This window comes from Lactuca saligna, chromosome 8 (assembly GCF_052625555.1).
Source record: "Lactuca saligna cultivar CGN05327 chromosome 8, ASM5262555v1, whole genome shotgun sequence".
Classification (NCBI taxonomy): domain Eukaryota; kingdom Viridiplantae; phylum Streptophyta; class Magnoliopsida; order Asterales; family Asteraceae; genus Lactuca; species Lactuca saligna.
In genome coordinates, this window is record NC_136424.1 from 157,301,158 (window position 1) to 157,325,435 (window position 24,278).

Sequence of the window (24,278 nt, forward strand, 5' to 3'; positions counted from 1 at the left end):
AACTTACTAGGCTTTACCCTAAAACTACCAAATTTTCGAAGGCCATAACTTCTTCATTCTATGCCCGATTTCGACGATCCTTTATATCCAAGGAAAGGTAATGAGAAGCTATACAATTCTATCATCTCTCATTAGCCTTATAACTTTCTTAACTTAAAGCCAAATTTTATAAAAGGCCCAAACCATCACTTTATAGTTATACCATTGGGCTCCAAAGCACAAACCGAACTCTCGGATCACTGAATATACATTATCCACATCCAAAAAAGGTTCTAAATCTCTCTCTCTCTCTCTCTCTATATATATATATATATATATATATATATATATCCTATGGCCCCAAGTCTTATGATAACTAATCTTCGGGTCACGGCCCCTAATTAGGAAACAATTCAAAACAGGGTGTTATACTAATCTTCTTATTAGAGTATAATTATCAAATTACATACCATTTATTTAAGTCATAACTATTGTTGCTACATGCTTCTCCGGGTACATTGATTACAACTTCTTCTAATGAGCACTCAAATCACATGCCACAAAAGAGAGATAAACACTAGGTTAGAAAGCCATACGGAGGGGTGGACCCTAGTATTGCTCTCTAATGCCTAATCCAGATGTTGGTTCGAAGTTATAAAAATTTCAGGGGTTCTTTCGTCCTTAAAACCATTACCTAATCCTTGTGTCTTTGAAGGCCTTTAGAGGAATCTATACATTCCATGGTATTTGGTTTTACCCGATAACTTGATTTACCTGGGTAAAGTCATCTAGGTTATGTGTACTGCTTTAATCTTGTAATTGCATGACTTCTAGGATATGTCCTGTTTCCCTGCTTATGCTATAAGAATTGATATTAGTGCAACCAATGGTTCACTATGTACTGTTCCATGTCCAATGGGGATCCAAAATCTGATTAAACCATGTATTTTTGATTTAATTGCATTAAATTGTTTCATGTCGCTTCTCCAAAAAAATTATGTTGTAAGGAGATGAGGACTGTATTATTTTGAAGTCTAGCATCTATATATTTGTGGCTCTTGTTTGATGATCTTGTAACATTAATGGCAGTGATAATATCCCTAAGGGTCATACTGAATGCCTAACATATCTTGCTAAATGTGAATCGAGTTGCCTAAGTTTCTTTTTCATTAATGTGGGTACCTTAGAGAAACAGTGTGCACACATTATCTCAGTCGAACTTCAGCTTTCACATTATATTCGGTGGACACATATGTCATGAATATATCCATGTATTAGGATTGGGTCGTCATCCTTTATCTAGGTTTCTTGGCTTTGATGTGTTGCGAATATCTTGTGCAAGAGTCTGTGTCGTTGTCTTTCTTTTATGATGGGTCCCCCTCCCTCCCCCTGCTTACGGTAACGTGTCATAGTGTTGTTGGCGTTTATTACATTACTATTGTAATTGCATCTCTCAATTTTTTTTAAAAAAAGAGTATTTTACGTGAAACATAATTATTTTTAAGAATTACTTTTTATTTTTGAATAAGTAAGAATGATTAAAAATTACACTTATTCTTAAAGAATACAAATGAAAATGGTGAATAACCACATTTATTCTTAAATAATATGACTAAGAATGATTAAGAACTACATTAATTTTTTAAAAATATGACTATTTAAGGTTAAGAATTATATTTATTCTAAACAATTACGACTAAGAATGGTTAAAAATCGAACAGAAACATCTAAATAAATAAATAAACTAATTTATGTTAAAGGACTTGGATACAAGTTAACATTTGTTATCCCATTCTTAAAAATAACAAACTTTATATATTACTATGTGAGAATGTAACACTCATTAAAAACAAAAAAAAAACATAATTTATAGATTATTCTGTAAGAATATACTATTATATATAATCTTATCATGTTGTAGATTATTTAACAAGAATATACTATTATATAATCTTATCGTTATGTGTATATATAACCTTATCATTATGTTGTAGATTATTCTGCAAAAATATAACGATGAATAATGTTTTTTTTTTTTTTTGGAAAATCAGAAACCATTGTTTGTGTTAAAGGACTTGGATAGAAGTTAAATTTTGTTTTCCTATTCTTAAAAAAATAACAAACTTTATATATTATTATGCGAGAATGTAACAACAACTAAGAACAAAGAACCATAATTTATAAGATTATTTTGCAACAATATACTATTATATAATCTTATATATATATATATATATATATATATATATATATATATATATATATATATATATATATATATATATATATATATAGTCTTATCACTATATTGTAGATTATTCTGCAAGAATATAATGATGAACAATGCTTCTTTTTTGGGGAAAAATCAGAAACTATTGTTTATCTCTATTTTACACACTATATCCAACCTTCATGATCTTGATCATAATATTCCCCTTCATGCACCATTTATGATTACTACCTTCAACCCCCCCCCCCCCCCTTCCCCCTCTTTAAAGAAGCAATTTTACATTTAATCATAAAAAGAAAAGAATAAGTAAAAAATCGTTTAATGATTGAAAAACAGATGTATATTCCGGTAGGTAAGCAAGAGAAAAAGACCATGATAATTGATTTCTTCAACAACTTTGGAACGAGAACGACAGAGTGAGAAACATTAAGAATAATTAAGAATGAGAAGTAAATTTTGTTAGAATGACTCTATTTATTATGTGAGAATATGAGTATTACATAAAACATGTGTTATTTATATCATATTCTCTAAGAATGGAAAATAAATTCTAGTTGAAATTCTAAAAAAAAAAAAATAGCACATAAACCCTATTGTGTAAAAAAAATTACAGATTTAACAAAAAAAAGATGAATATTTCTACCTACGTATCTAAGGAAAAAAACAATTGTTGTACCTACCCAAATCTAATGGATTTCCAAAGCCAACATCTAGTAGAGAAATCTTGAGCTCTCTATTTCGTGTAAGAAATTATGCATGTAATTAAAAGTCTGCAAATATATTAATAGTTCCAACATTATAATTACATTGTACCTAGTCGAAAGAAACATTCTTTAACTTTTAAGATATTTTAAAACAAAATAATGGCTTCCTACTTATGAAAAACGATCATTACAAACAGGGACGGATCATTAATAGGGCCAGGAGGGGTCTTGGCCCCCCCTGAATTTTGGGTTAGAAGTAGTCCACTAAGCTCAAATTTTCGGAATATAAGCCCAGGTAAGTGAAAATTGGGTTGTGGCCCCTCCTGCCCAATCGGAAGACGTGAACGATTGAAGGTGAATTGAACGAATGCCAATCCTAATCTTGTGTTCTTCATTGGTCGCTTATCGTTGGTGGTAGTGAGGTAGTCGTCGACTGAGTAGCATGCCACAATCACCACCGTCCACTGTCAACATAGCCACCGCACTCCGCAGGTCACCCTTGACCTTCCGGCTCTGACCCCCTGCCTCCACCACCAGCAGACACACTAACACAGCACAATAGGCAGGGCACAGGCGGCAGCAAACCAGCAACTAAGCAGCAGACCTTCAGTCTTCTGATTTCTGTCTTCTCTTCTTTGTTCTTTCTTTTAATCTTGTTCACAGTTCAGTGAGTTCATGGAAGAAAATCAGAAAATTAAGTATGTAATTCTGAATTTCTAAATTCCTTTTTTTCTCCCTTTGGTTAAATCTTAATTGCTTCATTCAGTGGTATGTATTTTTGATTGCAACATGAAAAAAACAAGAAAAGTTCATACAATCATACATTAAAAGTATACACAGCAGGGACAAATCTTTTAACTGTGTATACTTTTAATTTTTTAATTGCTTGTTCAGTTGTTCTAGACTCTAGGAAGTAGGAATTTCACACTCACACAGTTAAAAGATTTCACACTTTATTGACTGTTCACTGTTGTTACTTCCTCCAATAGTCAAATTGCTTATTGTTTGTCTAAATGAGTTATTGAGCTGAGATTGTTGATTAATATGAATTGTTCCTTCATTGTGTTGTTGTTGAAATTTGAAAATCAAGTAATTAGGATTTGAAACAATGTTGATTAATATGAATTCCTTGTCTTGTTGTTGAAATTTGAGAATCAAATAATTAGGATTTCAAACAATGTTATATTTTTTTCTTTTGCTGTTTTGTTGAAATTTAAGTTAGTGGCTAATTGTGAATGAATTGTTCATACATTTTGATATTTTTTTATAGATATAATTATGGGCAAGATGAAAACCATTCATTCTTTTTTCAAAAGAATGGGTGATGATGAAGACACACTTAATGAAAATCATGAGAGTAAACGTCAAAAAGCTTCAACAAGTGAACCACAACCGCAACAACATGGAAATCAACAAGAGAATGACAATTCTGAAGCCACACAATCAAATTCTAATGAGGTGGATCTTAAGCAACTAGAAAGAGATCCTGCTAAACGAAAACAAATGTGGGATTATCCAGTTAATTTAAGAGAAGAAGTAAGACGAGCTTATATGACTTTAGGACCTTTCCAAATACGTCTTAAAGAGTATCATGCTAAAGGTTCAAAGAAACACCCTCGTAGATTCCAATATGCTTGGTTCAACATTTTCCCTAATTGGTTAGAATATTCTCCAACAACACACTCAGCTTATTGTTTTATTTGTTATATATTTAACGATAAACCAAGTGTGTGTCATGGTTATGATGCATTTACTGTTAAAGGATTTGACAATTGGAAAAAAGTTAATGATGGGTAAAATTGTGCATTCTTGAAGCATATTGGTTGTTCACAACATAGAAATGCAGTTGCATTTGCTGAAAACTTGATGAACCAAGAAGCACACATTGAAAATATCATAGTGAAGCAAAATGAAGCGCAAATATTGAAGAATCGTTTACGATTAAAAGCTTCGATTGACACGGTTCGTTGGTTGACATTCCAAGCTTGTGCTTTACGAGGAAAAGATGAAATTCCTAATTCCAAAAATCGTGGTAATTTTCTCCAACTACTAAAACTTCTAGCATCTTATAATGATGAAGTTGCAAATGTTATATTAGAGAAAGCTCCTTATAATTCAAAGTATACTTCTGGAGAAATTCGAAAAGAAATTCTAAGTATTATTGCAAATAAAGTTCGGAAACATATTCGTAGTGAAGTGGGGGATTCATACTTTTGTGTCATGGTTGACGAGTCACGGGATGAGTCTAAAAAAGAGCAAATGGCAATAGTTTTGAGATTTGTTGATGCAGAAGGGATCATACGGGAAAGATTCTTGGATTTGGTTCATGTCAAGGATACCTTATCGTTAACCTTGAAAATAAATATGTGGAGACAACTTTTACATATCAGTTTGATGTTAGTAAAATCCGTGGCCAAGGGTATGATGGTGCTAGTAATATGAGAGGGGAATGGAACGGATTACAGGCACTTGTTCTTAAGGATTGTCCTTATGCGTATTATGTTCACTGCTTTGCTCATAGATTACAACTAGCACTGGTGGCTGCTTCAAGAGAAATTATTCCTGTGCACCAATTTTTTTCAAACTTAATTTTTACAATTAATGTTGTTTGTGCTTCTAGTAAGCGTCATGATGAGTTACAAAAGGCAAAGGCAACTGAGATTGAGCATTTATTGGAACTTGGTGAAATTGAATCAGGAAAAGGATTGAATCAAGTTGGGACATTAACAAGAGCTGGTGATACACGTTGGGGTTCTCATCTTCGTTCCGTTTGTAGTTTGCTTAACATGTTTGATTGTACTCGTGTTGTGCTCCAAGGAATAATTGATGACATATCTGCTACTTATTCTCAACGCGGAGATGCCGATGCAGCTTATTGTTACCTGAAATCATTTGAGTTTGTGTTTATTCTTCACTTGATGAAGGAACTAATGGGAAAAACTGATATACTTTCTCAAGCTCTACAAAAGAAATCCCAAGATATTCTTTACGCCATGGAGTTAGTTTCAGCAACAAAGGAAGGTCTAAATGGTTTCAGAAACAATGGATGGGATTCTTTACTTGCACAGGTACAATTTTTTTTGTGAGAAACATCAAATAGATACGCCAGATTTGAATGCTCCATATACTTCTACTCGATACTGGCCTCAAAAAACAGATAATCATGTTACTTTTGAGCATTTTTATCGAGTAGATTTGTTTACATCCACATTGGACAAACAATTACATGAGTTGAATAGTAGATTCAATGATCAGGCGATGGAGTTGTTACGTCTTAGTTCTACTTTAGTTTTAAAAGAACACCCTAAAGTGATTAACATTGATCAGATTTGTCTTCTTGTTGAGAAGTATTATCCTGAAGATTTTACGGAGCAAGAGAGAATTCAATTACGATATCAATTGGAGATTTTTAATATTGAAATGACAAATAATCCCAGACTAAGTGGTGTATCAACTATTGCTGACCTATGCAAGGGACTTGTGGAAACTCAGAAACGTGAGACATATTATTTGCTTGATAGAGTGGTTCGGTTAATCTTGACACTTCCAGTTTCTACCGCTACAACAGAGAGGGGATTTTCTGCAATGAAAATATTCAAGAACCGTCTTCGCAATAAGATGTCAGATGACTTTCTCGCAAACAATTTGGTGGTTTACATAGAAAGGGAAATTGCTAAAAACATTGATTCAAAGTCGGTAATTGATGATTTTAAAGACCTTAAAGGTCGTCGGGCTGAGTTGTAATTCTTTTTTTAGGTATTGTTGGTGTTTAGTTGATAAAAAATTTGCTTTTTTGTGTAAGAACGGTAACTTTAGGTATTTTGGTGTTTAAATGCGGAAAAAAATAATTTTTTATTTGTAATAACATTAATTTTAGATTTTTTTACTTTCGCCCCCCCCCCCCCCCCCAAATTATATGTTCAAGCTCCGTCACTGATTACAAAGGACCATTAAAAAAGAAGAATTAGCTTCCGCTTTAAAGACAATTGGGGAGTTAAAACTATATATATATATATATATATATATATATATATATATATATATATATATATATATATATATATATATATATATATATATATATATATGAAATGAGAACACTATTTAATGTGATAACGTGAGAACACTACTTTATGTTACTATTCTACTATGAATTTAATATGTATAGTATTGTAGTAATTATTATATGAATATATTCAATTTTATATTGCTATTCTACTATAATATATATATATATATATATATATATAAATTTAGTAAATTCTAATGTGAATGTTAAATATATGATTGTTCATATATCCGGTGATGAATAATGCCATAAAGTTGTACATACAAAATTTTAATGTGAATATTAATGTGTGATTGTTTGTATATTTGTTGATGAATAATGACATATCGTTATATATACAAAACTCATAGTAGAATAGTAACATAAAGTAGTGTTCTCACGTTCTTACATTAAATAGTGTTCTCATTTGAACTTAACCCTATGTGTGTGTGTGTGTATATATATATATATATATACACACACACACACACACACACAAAGTTAAGTCACAAATCACATATTTTTGTATTATACAAATTACACTACATGAAAAGTTACCGAGAAAATGAAATTGGGATTAACTTGGTTTTAGAATACGAAATTGAAGTTGACCCAAATGAAGAAATCTTCAACGACCCATTGGAGAACGGGAAAAGAAAACTAGGAAGTTGAGACTTCTGAAGGCCAAAATTGAAGAAACGATTTTGATGAATGGGTAACTCTTTAGGGGAAGATAGGTGGTTGATAAATTATTAATAGAAAAATTAGTCCATCTAGGTCGCCAAATCCACCTAGCCAAAATCCCAAACATAACCGCAATCCAAAGAGGTAACCTGAAAAATCATAAGATTTGACAACACATTCCATAAATTAGGTCCTTGTAACATCTTCAACATAATTTAATGCCCGATAGGTCAGGTAAAATCTTAGAATCCTATTTAAGTCTTTATGGCTTAAGGACCCTAGTGTGCTGGGTGTACGTAAGGTACGTCGGGCATACTTCGATGAATGCACGAGACACGGTAACCCCCTTGCTATGGTGGGCATACCAATTTGTATGTTAGGCGTACGTCAGTCAGGGGAAAACCCTAATTTTTAGGATTTGCACCCTGTTTAAACTCTTTATATGCCCCCAGGATAAGTCTTCGAAGCAATTTACTAGGTTCAGAAAACCATGTTCGATATAACATTCGATTTAAGTCAGGAGATGGAAGGAACCAATAATCGAAGTGATCAACAGAAGTATCTCAGTCATCGTTAAGACTAAGCAGCATGTAGCTAGAAGTGTTACCTACTATGATATGATTAAACAATTCAATTAGAACATGAAGGAAGGTATCTTCCATGTTGGATATTGACTTAAAGAGATCTGATTCTAGCCATTGCATCATGCGATGGAAATTCACTAGGGTAATGACCATTCGTTTACCAAAGTAAAGAACTCATATTGGAGTGAGTCTGTTTGAAATGGAGCAGGAGCCTCCGATGAAGTTCAAGTTTGTAATTCGAAGGTTAGGACAAGAGGTTCAACAAAGAAGGAAGGGCAGGTACAAGTTTGAGCGGCGCCAACAACTAAGAAGTCTAAGGGTTTGATAGTCATTGGGAAGTACATAACAGTTACGATTATTACCTAGGATGGAAAGGTAACATACAAAATCATTATTCAAATTCATGTTTTGTTGATTCTTCCAGGACGTAATCATCCTAAGGAGGATATAATTGTAACGCCCATAAAATAAGCTAGATGTTGAAAGCGTAATAGGATAATTATTTGTCATGACGATAAACACATATTTTTGATAGAAGATTATTTATGATAAATAATCTAAGCGACATTCATAGGAATCGTAAAACTGAGAGCGTGCATATAGGGAACGCCCAATTTGACTTTATATAAGGAAGTTTTGATTTTTCAAAGTTTTCAACGCAATTGTGTTAGCACAGAAACTGAAATAAAGAACGGTTGATTATTAGTCATACCAATCTAAATGAGAGTTGAAGGTATAGTCAACACATATCCGTCGATATAAAGACAGTCAAGAACGGATATCATTTACGAGAGTTATGATTTTTATATGGACTTTAAGAGTCTAAGCCTAAAAAATCAATTTTTTTTTTAAAAAAAATGAGAATTAGACGAAAGAGTCTAAATAAAAGTTGTAGATCTTGTGGATAGCTACGCGTGGATATAAAGAACATCAAATAACGGAGTTCCTATGAAGAAGATACAACTTTTCAAAAAATTTAAAATTCGAGCATGCCTTAGCACGCGTGGCACATCAAGCACCTATAAATGTGCGGCATGCAAACCCAAATTCTACCCTATAAAGAGCGAAGCGCCCCATTCGTTCCTCGCTCCACTAGAACTCCTCTATGGCTATATCTCTCTGAAAGTTCCAAAGTTTCTTAGATTTTAGGGTTTTATCTAGGGTTTGGAGGATTGGAGTATCCGAAAAATCAAAACTCTCGACTCGGAACTCTGCCAGTGCAATTTCCAAACTTGTGTCAGGAAAATCTCTGTAAGTTAAGCTACACTTGTATCACTTTTAGTGTAACTTATATATATATATATATATATATATATATATATATATATATATATATATATATATATATTCATAATCATTATTATAAACCTATAAATAAGATTTATTGTTGATTCCAAGTTATTATACCGATTGATCTACTTATAGGGTGATGTCTAGGTTGGATTTAGTTAGGTGTTTAAAGTGGGATTTCCAAATAGTATACTTTGTATACCAAATAGGTCGTACCTCCGATATAATTCTACTTGGTTTTTCACTTGATAGATCTTGATGTAGACATTGAGATTAGTGTGGATTCTTAACTATCATTAGTCTTCGGAAATATAAAACTAAGACTCAGTAACATTTGTACCTAGGTCACATCAAACGAAAAGCCAAGGTGTTCGGTGAAGCGCTACCAATTCACCAATTAATCACTCTTAACAAGTTAGTGCATAGTTACTTTCATCTTACACATAGATATGAAGTATTTAGATAATTCAATGCTATATGTACTTATGTGTAGAGATGTTATGTGTTAGATAAAATTTTATAAAGATAAAATTATATGATTATACTGTGTAAGTATTTTTTATAAATATAATACATTGGGTAATGAAGGGTAATGAAAGGTAAAAATGATAAGATGTCATAGTACAATAAAAGATGATAGGGTATCACGACATTAATGGTAGTATTGTACTAACAATATAAGAACTAGTACTATTGTACTAATGATGTAGGAACTAGTACTATTGTACTAACGATGTAGGAACTAGCACCATTGTACTAATGATATAGGGACTGACACTTTTGTACTAACGATCTAGGAGTTAATACAATTGTACTATCGATGCAGGAACTAGTACTATAATACTGACAATGCATGGATTGCTACTGTTGTACTAACGATGTAGGAACTAGTAGTATTGTACTAACAATGTAGTTATTTAAAAGAATACATATGTCAACTATAATAATTACAATGATGGTCCTTAAGATAGGTCTCTATAGATGAATAAATAAGGTATTGGGAATGGGTAATCAGGTTAATTGTTTGATATCAAATAGATTATTAAACAAATCAGCTATATTATTTGGGTTGTAAACCATGTGTACTCGCTAGGTTTCCCATCCTGACCCACAAGGTTTCTTTGTATCACAGGTATCGATACAAAGGTAATTGATATTTGGAAATGATGAGAAATTCAAGGAAATATAGGTCATAGTATGAAAAATATGTTGGATTAGGTGTCTAAGTCTATAACTATAATTGGTATCTGCTTGATTTGATTTGTAGCATGGTCCTTTTGTGTTGTCTTCACTCATGCAACTTGATAGGATGACTAGTGGAGAGAAATAGTAGGATTTATTATATGAATAATAAATTGGTACTTAGAATGATTTTATTAATATATTATAAGATTAATATATTATTTGGAAATCATTTTATAGGAGGCCCTATAGAATTCGTCCAAGGCTTGTAATTGTGGAGGTCCATGGATTGCTTAAGCCTTAAGCATGAATTAGGGTTTCCTCCTGAAACCCTAGCAGCCCACAGCTATATAAAGACCCTCCTCCTCCACTTTGTATTTTTGGCCAATGCACGCTTGATTGAAACCATAGCTGATTTTCCACCTCTCTCTTTCTCATCCTTTGCATTGGGTGTTTGTGACTCCATTAGAGGTGCAACACTTGGGGAACTAATCTTTCAAGAGTTAAGCTAGTTTTATATATGAATTTCGAATTGTATATGCTAGATCTAGGGTTATTGCTTTGGTGTTCATATTTGTATGTTCAGTAGAGAAAAACTTAGATCCAAAGCAATTAGGATGTTTTTCAATTCAATTGATGCAATAGTGAATTGTCCAAAGAACAAGAAAGTCAAATTTTGCTGTATAGACAGGGAACACAACAAGTTGAATATCAAACTCGACGAGTTGTGTGAACCCGACGAGTTCACTTGGCAACTCGACGAGTTGACTCGTTTGTCCCCTAAAATTTCAATTTTCAGATCAGATTTTGAATTGGATTATTACCATAACTCGTTTTTATTGCTTAAAATCAATTTTTCTAAATGGTAACATGATATCCTTATCAAAATTAAAGGATTTGATTAAATTTGGATAAGATAAATTATTATTGGATAAAGAAAATGTTATTTTTAATTTAACTTAGTGTTTTGAAAAGTTTCAAAAGAGCACCCTTTGTTTTTATATTTTAAAATTTGATTAAATAGCTTTAATTTTGAATTTTAAAATTTAGAACATTCGTATTTTGAATAGTTTAAAATACACCCTAATGGATTTTATTAATAAGATTAATTAAGTGTTTAATTAAAAGAGAATTGATAAACCATAATATGGTTTAAATTTAATTGAATTAAAAGTTTAATTTATTAAAGGTTTAAACTACTTAGTATTTTAAAAGTTTAAAATACACTATTATACTATATAAGATTAAAAGTTATATATATATATATATATATATATATATATATATATATATATATATATATATATATATATAAAAGAAAAGTCAATCTTACCGTTAGTAGGCCTCATTCACGAAGCTGGTCTATAAGGGGTGTTTAAGGAAGCAATCTGTAAAATGGCTGTCAATGGGTATCCACTCTTACCCATCGCACCCTAGACTAGTGGAGGGTCGTTAGTCGAATGGTTATGATAGGACATTAAACTCTCACTAAAAGTATAATGAATTATACATTAACTACATACTTTTATGAAATTCTCATTCTTAGTTACTTTAGGAAAATGTGAGTTTGATGCTAACCCATGAAATTGCACATTGCACCTTAGTGGTTGTTAGTGGAGCATGTGTGGTTAACCGGAAAACTAATTTAGGACTAATGAAGGATGGCAATGGGTAGCTCGTAAATTATTGTTGACCAATAGAGTGTGTGTGGTTAATCAGCACATTGATTATGTGATAAATGACATCGAGAGTACCTAGCTAATTTGCATGGTTATCCACACCTTGTTTGTGATCCTTGGTATCCCAGTCACAAACTTGAAGGGCATAATCGAGATTAAACATGCCATTGAAAATTTCAATTAATCTCAAAAAGATATTGGAATTTCATTTAAAACCTAATTTGTTTAAAATTTCGTTTTCATGGTGGAATTAATAAATCGTCATTTACCTACCTTCAAATAATTTACAATTGGATTATGGCATCCCTCTTCCGAATGGTGAATTATTTTGTTGGGTCCTAGCCTTAATATTTCATTTGGGTGTTATATTAATGATTAAATCAACTAACTTGAATTTCTCCCTTTTTGTAGATGTCTAGTTTTGACAACTATGGTCTTCCAACTTTTGGAAAAAGCTTTCTGTCTGAAGATGATCTTCCACGTGTCGATCAAGGTGATAGATCATTCCTTTCATCGTACATTGGTGGAACTGGAAACCATACTTCTCTTCCTCTGTCTCCATCAGTGATTCTCCTTGAACCACGTTTTCCTCAACTAGAAAAGTTCAAGGTTACTCAAGCCATATTGGCATGCAAGCACAAAGATGGAAAGTATGTGTGTGCACACGTCCTGAAGATATAGTTGCACATTGACAGATTGGGAATGTTGGGTGTCGTTTTCCTAAAGGAGCTAGCTGTTGACTTGGTTCTTCAATCACTTCTTGAGTCATATAGTCAATTCATTAAGGACTACTATATGACAGATAATGTTGTGACCCTTATAAATCTGATATATTTGTTAATTGCTGCTGAAGCAGCAATGCTTTAGCGTACTGGTCAAGCAAATTTGTTTAAGGAATCTATTTCCCAAAGTTCCATGGAATATGGTGATCGGAACCGTGATAGTCCATAAATTGTTTCTCCTCTTAAGGGAGAGAAATCGGCCAAAGTTAAAAGTTTGAATGTATGAGAAAGACCGGTTCTGAGATAGTTTCATGTGCCGATGCTAATGAATCCATCTGTTTCTACTGCCAATTGAAGGGATATTGGAAGCAAAGCTTCCTAGACTACTTGAGAGATCTAAGAGATGGTAAAGTTAAATTATATGACTCTACTTCATGCACATCCAATATCTAACTCTATTAAGTTCCTATTTATAGATTCTTATTACATGATGTTTTAATCACATTTTGATGTTTTGTAGGATCGAAGAGAAAGAAGGAAGCTTAAAAGTAGAGTAAATTGAGTCTGATCGTGAGAAGCTAGATTTCGATCACATGGTTCGAATGATTAGATTTTTGAGCTGATACTTAGGATTTATGATATATTGCTTAGGAATATTTAGAAACATAGCTTCATATGTATTTGCATTTTAAGGACAAGATTTCGGCATTTTATGAATAAAATAAAATTTGATTTTATCTTATTTTACGTTTCCTTGCGATGGAATTTATGGAAAATTGGTGTTTATATTTCTATTAGTAGCAATGTTTAAAATGTATTTGATTCTTAGTTATACCGCTTGTGGTAGTGTCATAATTTACCATGTGAGGAAGCATTCTCATCACCCAAGTTTCAATTGGACAGAAACTTGGAATCACATGATTTGAATTGTGTGATGTATGAAAATCTTGATCCTTGATAAATTGGGACTAATTTTTTGTTCACATGTATGTGTGAATCAAGTGAAAGAATAAAGGATCTAGTACACATTGATGTGCACTGATCAGATCTACCACAAAGGAAGATGAGTCTATTCATCATGATTTATGGATAGTTCAGCAAATATGGTTAGTCTTACAAGACTAAGTGTAATTCTGGTACTTTGAAAGGTTTCAAAGTATGGTAGAATGAATAACAAAAATCAAATTGGGTAGAAAGATAAAAGTTTCTCCGATCTGAAAAGAAAGGAGAGTACTTTGGTATCATGTTTTATGATCATCGTAATGATTACGGGACCATGTCACAATTGATCCTCTAAGGATATCTTAGCTCATTTATTTGACTGAGAAGAGGAATCAATTAGTGTTGAAATGGTTAAATCAAGAAGATGAGTCATACTTCATTCTAAAGTCAAGTTTTAGAGTTATACTCTAATTACTCAAAGTTGTACCTTGAGTAACATGTTCTAAGTACGTTTACAACACCTCATGAAATGTGGAGTAGAAATGTTTCTTACTCTTGCACATTTAAAATTGGTAGTTGTGATGTTTTTTTTAAACAAATACCAACTAAGACCAATTATATGAAGTGTTTTCTTTATAAGAACCCAAACTAAATTTCGAAATTTGTTTATTGAGAAATGTTCTTTGACAGAGAATCCTATATGTCAAGAGGTTAGTGGGATTCTTATTGATCTTGAAAAGTTTCAGGATAACAATCGAGAATAAACCTATTAGTAATCACTAGCACACGAAGTTTCTCCGATCTGAAAAGAAAGGAGAGTACTTTGGTATCATGTTTTATGATTATCCTAATGATTACGAGACCATGTCACAATTGATCCTCTAAGGATATCTTAGCTCATTTATTTGACTGAGAAGAGGAATCAATTAGTGTTGAAATGGTTAAATCAAGAAGATGAGTCATACTTCATTCTAAAGTCAAGTTTTAGAGTTATACTCTAATTACTCAAAGTTGTACCTTGAGTAACATGTTCTAAGTACGTTTACAACACCTCATGAAATGTGGAGTAGAAATGTTTCTTACTCTTGCACATTTAAAATTGGTAGTTGTGATGTTTTTTTTAAACAAATACCAACTAAGACCAATTATATGAAGTGTTTTCTTTATAAGAACCCAAACTAAATTTCGAAATTTGTTTATTGAGAAATGTTCTTTGACAGAGAATCCTATATGTCAAGAGGTTAGTGGGATTCTTATTGATCTTGAAAAGTTTCAGGATAACAATCGAGAATAAACCTATTAGTAATCACTAGCACACGAAGTTTCTCCGATCTGAAAAGAAAGGAGAGTACTTTGGTATCATGTTTTATGATTATCCTAATGATTACGAGACCATGTCACAATTGATCCTCTAAGGATATCTTAGCTCATTTATTTGACTGAGAAGAGGAATCAATTAGTGTTGAAATGGTTAAATCAAGAAGATGAGTCATACTTCATTCTAAAGTCAAGTTTTAGAGTTATACTCTAATTACTCAAAGTTGTACCTTGAGTAACATGTTCTAAGTACGTTTACAACACCTCATGAAATGTGGAGTAGAAATGTTTCTTACTCTTGCACATTTAAAATTGGTAGTTGTGATGTTTTTTTTAAACAAATACCAACTAAGACCAATTATATGAAGTGTTTTCTTTATAAGAACCCAAACTAAATTTCGAAATTTGTTTATTGAGAAATGTTCTTTGACAGAGAATCCTATATGTCAAGAGGTTAGTGGGATTCTTATTGATCTTGAAAAGTTTCAGGATAACAATCGAGAATAAACCTATTAGTAATCACTAGCACACGACCTAAGGTCGATAACCTATTGTGTTGACATATTCTTGTTTCTGTACCCATTCCAGTTAAGTTGACTATGCATGTGAGTTCTGTGACTTTTCTTTTGATTGCATAACGCAAAGCACCTTAATCAGTGAAACTACATGAATCTGTATGAGTGGGCTGCTTAATAACTTGGAAGCACTTCTTAAACAAGTTCGGTCCATATGAGTTTGAATTTGTAATAAACATTGTCTTATGATGATGGTTTGAAATGACAAAATCAACATCGATAGGAACACATATACCATAAAATGTGAGTAGCAAGATGTTTCTCTCTACTTCATGAAAATGATTGTGAGGAAACACTTTCGCGAGTAGATTTTAAAGGATTAGAGTAAGCAGTTGTGGTAATTGCATTCTCAAATTTGAGTATGATTACGACATCCATTTTCATAGTTCACATTGTGAGAAATGGAAAATAGTTTGAACATTCGGGACTTGTTGCCATAAGTTCTAAAAGGGTTTAGACACACACATAAGCTATATAACGAAAGGTGTATGAGCTTGAGAAGTCTATATAAATACTTATCGAAGCACCGCATATCAAAAATTTGAACTTTGGTAAGAAAGTCAATAGGTATTGATTTCTAGAAGTCCTACTAATTTCTGGGTACATGTCAAAGCTAGTGAGAGCATAATTGTTATGTTAGTAAGAACATAATTGTTATGCTAGTGGGAGCATGACTATTATATAAGGTATTGCAAGTTAGCAATGCTATTTATAGGAAACAAAGTTCTAAATTTGCAAAGTTGCAATATTTGGAAATTGTTTCGCTATAGTAAGGCTTAAGGGGGAGTGTATTAATACTTCATTTCAAATCTAAAAGTTTATATTGAAATTTTAATCAAACTTAGTCATGGAAATATATGAATATCATTTTGAAATGATTCAACATAGGAAATTCAATATTTGGAAATATTGTAGCAAGAGACTGATCAAGTATCATGTCTTTATGTAAGACATTATGTATCAGATCCTATATGCTTCAGACATAGGATTGATTGAATATGTTATAATATCCACCCATTATAATTTTCCAAATGCCTATAGCATTAAGAGGGAAAAAGACTGGAACCAGATATGACTAAATTTGTTAAACAACTATCAAGGGCAATCTGATCAGTTGCTTGTGGATAGTTGGAAGTATAGTACTAATTTGGACAGACCATATTGACATGTTCTGAGTAAAGGTAAGTCTTGTTTAGAATTAATAGTCATATGGCAATATGGAAATGTTTCCATAATGAGAGTTGGATATATAGATCTATGTGTGAGTTAGAAACTTTAATGCAAGAAGGATGTTCAAGGAATGCTCTTTGAATATGAGACTTCATTTCCATGGAATTATTTTGTAACCAATCTCCAATGGAATGTTTTGTAGTATCATTAGGAAAGTCCTTGTGACTTTGGTGCCTTGACATTACAATAGGATCATTGCATGTAAGTTTAGACTCTAACGGATTCTAGTAATGGTAAAAATTTTGTACTCTTACAGTTGTGATAAGGATATGGAATTGTGAAATGAACATCATTGGAAATGTGTTCAATTGATTTGTATCACAAAGAAAGGACCATAGATAAACATAGTGTGCAAGTTTTGTGCATGGCATGACTAATGTTCAAATTCAAGTATTAAGTTGATTGGTTGAAACATTATACAATGAATAATGTCTAATTAATATGGTGATTAAATAATAAGTGTTCTATTTATATTCAAAAGTTTCGAGACCACATTGGACTAGGTTGTTCTCGTTTTTCAGTTCGCATGATTTACTTCCCGAATAATAAGATTATTCAAACATCCACATTCGATCATACTTTAGGAACTAAGTAGTGAATTAACACTGTCATGAATCTTACTGTAGATTGTCTAAGTGATTAGACATAGAAAAGGTTTGCTGCAGTGTTCGTAAGTACTCCTAAAATAAGAATTTGAGTATTGGATAAACTCACGCTTAAGAATTACTTCATGAATTTTATCACGAGTAATTTTGAGATGATAATATCTTATATTCTTGAAAGGGAGACATATGAGTTGTTGTTTACAAGTCGATTGTACATTGATAACACGTAAACGCGTCAGTAACTTGATGTTATAAAATGTATTATTGTGTGTGATTTGGTGAGTAAATAGTACAAGCATATGAGTCGATGTTTATCCAGTCCTTTTACCCTCAATGGGATAAAAGCTATATCTGTGGGCCCTCGATGATTTATTGATGACACCTGATGCGCTTCGCCAAGCCTGGACTAAGTTTATATGTTCAATTGTAGTCCGAGTTAGTCGTTATAAATCGGAAGTCAGGAAACAAATCTTGGACAAAGAAAATGATTATAATCCATGTCTCATGTCTATACGATATCTTGTAGAATGGTAGGATATTTGATCACTTATCTAAAGGATGCGTCATTAATTAGATCAGAGTTCGACAATGACTTTTGAAAGCTATGATAGCTAGTCAAATTCTGAAGGCATATTTGCAATAACAATTATTAGACTTATCCAAGTGTTAAACTGTTGGATTAGGTGTCTAAGCCCATAAATATAGTTGGTATGTGCTTAATTTGATTTGTAGCATGGTCCTTTTGGGTTGCTTTCACTCATGCAACTTGATAGGATGACTAGTGGAGAGTAAGAGTAGGATTTATTATATGAATAATAAATTGGTACTCAGAATGATTTTATTAATATATTATAAGATTAGTATATTATTTGTAAATCATATTATTAATTAGTAATTAATCAGAAATTAATTTGATATTAATCTTAATAATGGAGGGGCTAATTTTCCAAATCACTGGTAATTGCAAAGTTTGGCTGATGGACTCCTTTGAGAGGACTGGACGAAATCTATAGGAGGCCCTATAGAATTCGTGTTAGCCTTAAGCAGGAATTAGGGTTTCCTCCTGAAACCCTAGCAACCCACAGCTATATAAAGACCCCCCCCCCCACCTTGGATTTTCGACCAATGCCTTAGTAAATTAGCTCAATTTATTCCCTTGAAACACTCATTCTTGGCATCTTCGATGGTATTCGTCTTTATTCAACAAGTTGTTCGGTTGCATGGTATTCCCCAGTTAATTAATTCTGATTGGGTCAAGGTGTTCCTTAATGACTTCTAAAAGAAATTATTTTGCCTCCAGCGTACTACTTTAAAGCATAGTATCACCTATCACCCACAGGTGGATGGACAAATAGAAGATCATAGCGTTGAGACATATTTACGGTGTTTTGCCTCGTTATTACCAAAATAGTGGGTAAAGTAGCTACCATGGGTGAAATGTTGGTATAATACATTGTACCACTCATCTATTCAAAATAACCCCTTTAAAGTTGTGTATGGTCGAGATCCTCCTCAATTGATTAGTTATGATCAAAGCGTCGCGATTACATTTAAGGTGGACAATTATCTGTAGGAGAAAGATTTAGTTCTATAGCAGCTAAAGGCACGGCTAAAGTGTGCTCGATAGCTAATGAAGGCTCGATCGGATGGAAAAAAGGTGACTTGGTCTATTTGAGACTCAGACTGTATCAACAAATTATGGTAGTAGGGAAGCGTAATGCAAAGCTCGCTCCTCGTTTTTATGGCCCTTTTGAAGTCGTAGCTTGGATCAGGAAGGTATCTTAACTTCTCAAGCTACCCAATTATTCTTCCATACACCAAGTATTTCATGTGTCTCAACTTAAGAAGGTGGTTAGTGATCATTTAAAAGTAACTAGTCTTCCAGAAGGTTTGACAAATCACATGGAAGTGGTGGTGGCTCTAGACATGTGTTTAGCAGTAGGAAACACCAAGGTGAACAAGAGTTACTAGTGAAGTTGAAAGGTCTATCAGAATCTGTCACACCCCAAAACTAAGAACGGCGGAAACGTTCTAGGGCGGAGGATGTCATGTACAGTATCACAACAATGAAAAGTAGTAAACAAGCAACAACATCATCCATTGCAATAATAATATAATTTTAATACAAGTGTATTCTGTCAAATTATAATAGACACTAAAGCATAAATCAAAATGAAAGATGAGTCTTGAACGAGCTCCATCTTCTCTAAACCTTGCATCGGTATCTGTCTATTGATGACCTGAGGATACAAGTAATTTTGAAAGCGAGTATCAGCTTTGAAGCTGGTGAGATCATAAGTATTTTAGTGTCTTAATTTGTATGTAAGAATTTGTATGTATATGAATTGTAAGTATTAAAAATGTATATGAACTGTAAGTGTGAAAATGTTTTGTAGAACAAATGTAAACGTTTGAAAATCCTTAGAAATCCCTATGATTCCTACTACTATAAAAGGGAGTCTTCTACCAAGACCTAACTGTTCTGAATGTAGCCTTCTACCAAGACCTAACTGCTCTGAATGTAGCCTTCTACCAAGACCCGACTGTTCTGAATGTAGCCTTCTACCAAGACCTAATTGTTCTGAATGTAGCCTTCTACCAAGACCTAACTGCTCTGAATGTAGCCTTCTACCAAGACCCGACTGTTCTGAATGTAGTTTTCTACCAAGACCCGACTGTTCTGAATGTAGCCTTAGTATTACCCTTTGGTACTAGGGTAACTAACAATGTTAACTGGCGACATCCGTAGACGTACGTTTACCTCTGTTGCTAACAGCTGGGTATAGGAATAGTTAGTCCCTTAAAGTATACCTGTAATCGTATCAACCATCGACATCCGTGGATGTGCTTTTATCTCTGTAGCTAACAGAGATTCTAGGAATGGTTAATCCCGCAACGTATCCTTTGGTACTAGGATATTAAATCCAATTTATCTCGTTGATTATGGGATTGAATCACAAGGTAAAGATAAGAATGAGGATTATATAACAGCATCTATACATATAAAATGTACTAGTAATTCATGTAAGTGTACTCATGTAAATGTATCTATGTAAATGTAGTCATGTAAGTGTATCTATGTAAACGTATTCGTGTAAATGTACTATAATGTTCTGCGTGTACTAGCTGTAATGTGTGTTCTCTCTCTCTATCTAGCATGTATAGTAATGTACTGTGTGTACTAGCTGTAATGTGTGTTCTCTCTCTATCTAGCAAGTATTGACTCATGAATGAACTGAATCATTGTATGATATCGTGTTCTAATAATAGTTCTAGTATCTTCCTAAACTACCCATATGGTAGCTTACTAGTAATGTAACTGGTACGTATGAACATGGATTTATACCCTTGCTACCCAAGGGCATTGGATGAGCTGGAAGGACCTTTATGACTATATATGTACAAATGATATATAGCTAATATTTAAACGACCTTCGGACGGGTACCTGATATCCCACCTGACCACATCTCAAGCGCGAAAAGGAAATAAGGTGGATAGCCTTGATAAGTCTTTTGAACATTCCTTATATAAATATACATATATAGGCATGCAATTTATAATATAAAAGCGTAAAGTAAGCTTTGTAAAACCTTTGAACATAATTATTATCTAAGAAAAGATCGACGTGATGTCAATCTATAAAACGGTTTGAAGGCATGGGTTTTATAAAACAGTTTAGTATAAAGAAACATTTGTTTGAAACACAATTGTAAATAAATTTGAAATATAACATACAGAGTAAAATGTACAGTGAAATAAGGAGTTTTAAACACATAAAGTGTTTATGAAAAACATTTGAAGGAAACTGTTTAGTAAAACGGCTAATGAGTAGCCAATCATTTAAATGCTGCTTATTAATCACATATGATTGATATAATAATTAGCATAATTCTACTTGTATCCCCCCCCCCCCCCCCAAAAAAAAACATTTAAAAACAGTTAAAATGTTGATTTAGGGGTATGAACTCACCTGTAGCAAGTGGATCGAAAGGAAGTGTCGGATGAGTGCTTGGTGTCAAGTGAAGACTTAGACATGCACAAAGATCCTAATAATATATAAGGATATATGTATATACACAATTAGTCTTTAAACAACTAATAAACAAAGTTAAGACACTTTAGGACATGTTAAACACTTTATACAAGTGTTATAAGTCTCAAGGGTTGCATCTAAGTGTTGTAGGGAAAGGCTAGTGTGTTTGGGGTTTAAGGGTAAACTCTCTTGGAGTTTACAGTTTTCATGACCATTACCCTAGGATTTTACGGCAGTAAACTCAAGGGTTTATGGTCGTAAACTCTACACTTTATGACCATTTGTTGTTTTGAAGACTACTAAGCTATTCCAAGCATTCCTACTTCATGATTAAGCCTTAGGAAGTGTTGTGTGGCATCATAACACTCCTAAATGGAGTTTACGGTCTAAGGAGAATTTACCCATGAGTTTACTACCTTAAACTTATGAGTTTACTACCTTAAACTCCTAAGTTTGATATTTAGCAGTTTTCAAGTCCTTAGCTCAAACATGACACTAGTCTAGGTTAGACTTAGACTTAAGGAACAACCGTGGGACATTTATGGGACTTTTACACCACATTTGAGGTGTTTACGGTTTTGGGAGCTCCCCAAACCGTAAACACATAAAAATATATGAATTTGGTGCTTTTTGTGTGATACACTCATCAAGGATGGATCTAGACAAGTCCCTAAGGCATTATGAAGCATCTAGACACCCTAAAGCACCCTAAGGCACTATATTGGGTGTTTACGGTTTTGGGAGCCTCCCAAAACCGTGAACACCTTGTTCTTGGTGTTCTTGGGACTTTTCCTTGGTATAAACATGTATAGCAAGCTTAAAATGACTCTAGGATAGAAGTACTTACATAGAGGAAGCTCGAAATGAACTTTAAATCCAAGAACACTTAGTGTGTGTTCTTGGTGTTTTTGGAAACTAATAAAAACACAAAAATGGATGGATTAAAGGATGTACAATCACTAGATTAAGTGATATACTAACTAGAAAGGGCTAGAAACACTTACTAGATTGAAGATTTTGAATAAAAACTTGGATGATACTTGAGAGGATATTTTGGAGTTTACTCTTTTGACAATTGGGGAGTAAACACAAATAACTAACTTTTTGGGGAGTAAACTCATACATAGGTATGAGTTCACGATTTTGAGTGATTTTTCAACCCAAAACATAAAAGTTTGGTCGAGAATTTCTAAGACGCGAGGTGTTTGCGGTTTTTAAAATTCAAAACCTGAGACGACACTTTCTTTCGCCCGTTCGTTTAAAAATAATATTAAAATAATCAAACGAACTTTATATTTCTTAAAAATAAGAAATAATGACATTGACTTATGATACAAAGTGGTTGACTTTTAGGGTTTGACTGAATGGAAATTTCGGGTTGTCACAGAATCCTAAGCAACCTTTATGGAGAAAATTTCCATTCATAATCAGTTTCCTAATTTCCACATCGAGGACAAGGTGGATTTTCAGATGAGGGGTATTGATATGAACTGAAAGAATAAGTGGCGCCAAGTATACCATCGACGTAAAAGCAATTCTGCATGGGGTATTTAGTATTTATTTTATTTAGTAAGTCATTTAATAGTTATCCTATGGTTCTTTGGTTTTTATTTTGGATTTTGTTTCTTAGTTTTATGTTTCCTTATTTGTGATCCCTTAAGTTTCAAACTTCTGGGTCCTACCTCTCTTCTCTTGAAGCATTACATCTTTAAGTTTTTTATTTTGCGACTTGTGCTCCATCAAATCCCTCTCCATTGGTGTATCTGACATCAACAAGTTAATAGCTACATTTAATCACTTGTACACTTGAGTGTTTCTCAACAGTATCAAGTGTTACCCCTCGCTCTATGAGGTTGAGGGTTCAAGTCATGTCGTGGACAATAGGTGGAATTAGGTGTTAGTTTAGGAGTATATTTGACTTGTGGTAAAAAAAATCTATTTCCCCTAAATACCCTTGAACCATTTCCATCTTTCATCTGTTGAAGTTTCTGTTATTGGCCCATGCATCTTAAACACTTCATTTTTCCATTCATAACAACATTGACCACATTGTTGAAACGTTTATGAATAGTATCTCTTGATCAATGAAACAAGAACATAGCAACTCGATTCTTCACATGGTGTGCCTACACACACAAAAATATTTTAACTAGTTTATCTACTTGGAGATACTTTAAGGCCTTCAGCGTTACACCCATCTACAATGTATTACAAAGCTTCGAGAAAGTTAACCTATTCATTCTTAGTTGATGAAGACATGTCTCAATCACTTTCATAGACTAATCTGTGGATATATTCTTTTCTCCCAGGGTCGAACATCTTGTAGTGAAGTCTACTTGGACACATCTTTGAACATATACTAATATATGTTTACACTGATCGAATATACCAACTAACTAAATGAAGTATGTGATCCCATAATGCACAAAATGCAACTACTTTTCTTTTTATGTATAGTCAATTTAAAGTTGAG

The 24,278-nt window shown here is 33.1% G+C and overlaps 1 protein-coding gene across 1 annotated transcript; it reads left to right on the forward strand.

Annotated features, from left to right (window-relative positions):
* Positions 1–4,230: 4,230 nt before the first annotated feature.
* Positions 4,231–6,657, forward strand: LOC145010224 (uncharacterized). Its single transcript, XM_078968791.1, has 4 exons — positions 4,231–4,706; positions 4,752–5,235; positions 5,304–5,981; positions 6,169–6,657. The coding sequence occupies exons 1-4, from the start codon at positions 4,231–4,233 to the stop codon at positions 6,655–6,657; spliced, it is 2,127 nt and encodes a 708-aa protein (XP_078824917.1).
* Positions 6,658–24,278: the final 17,621 nt, after the last annotated feature.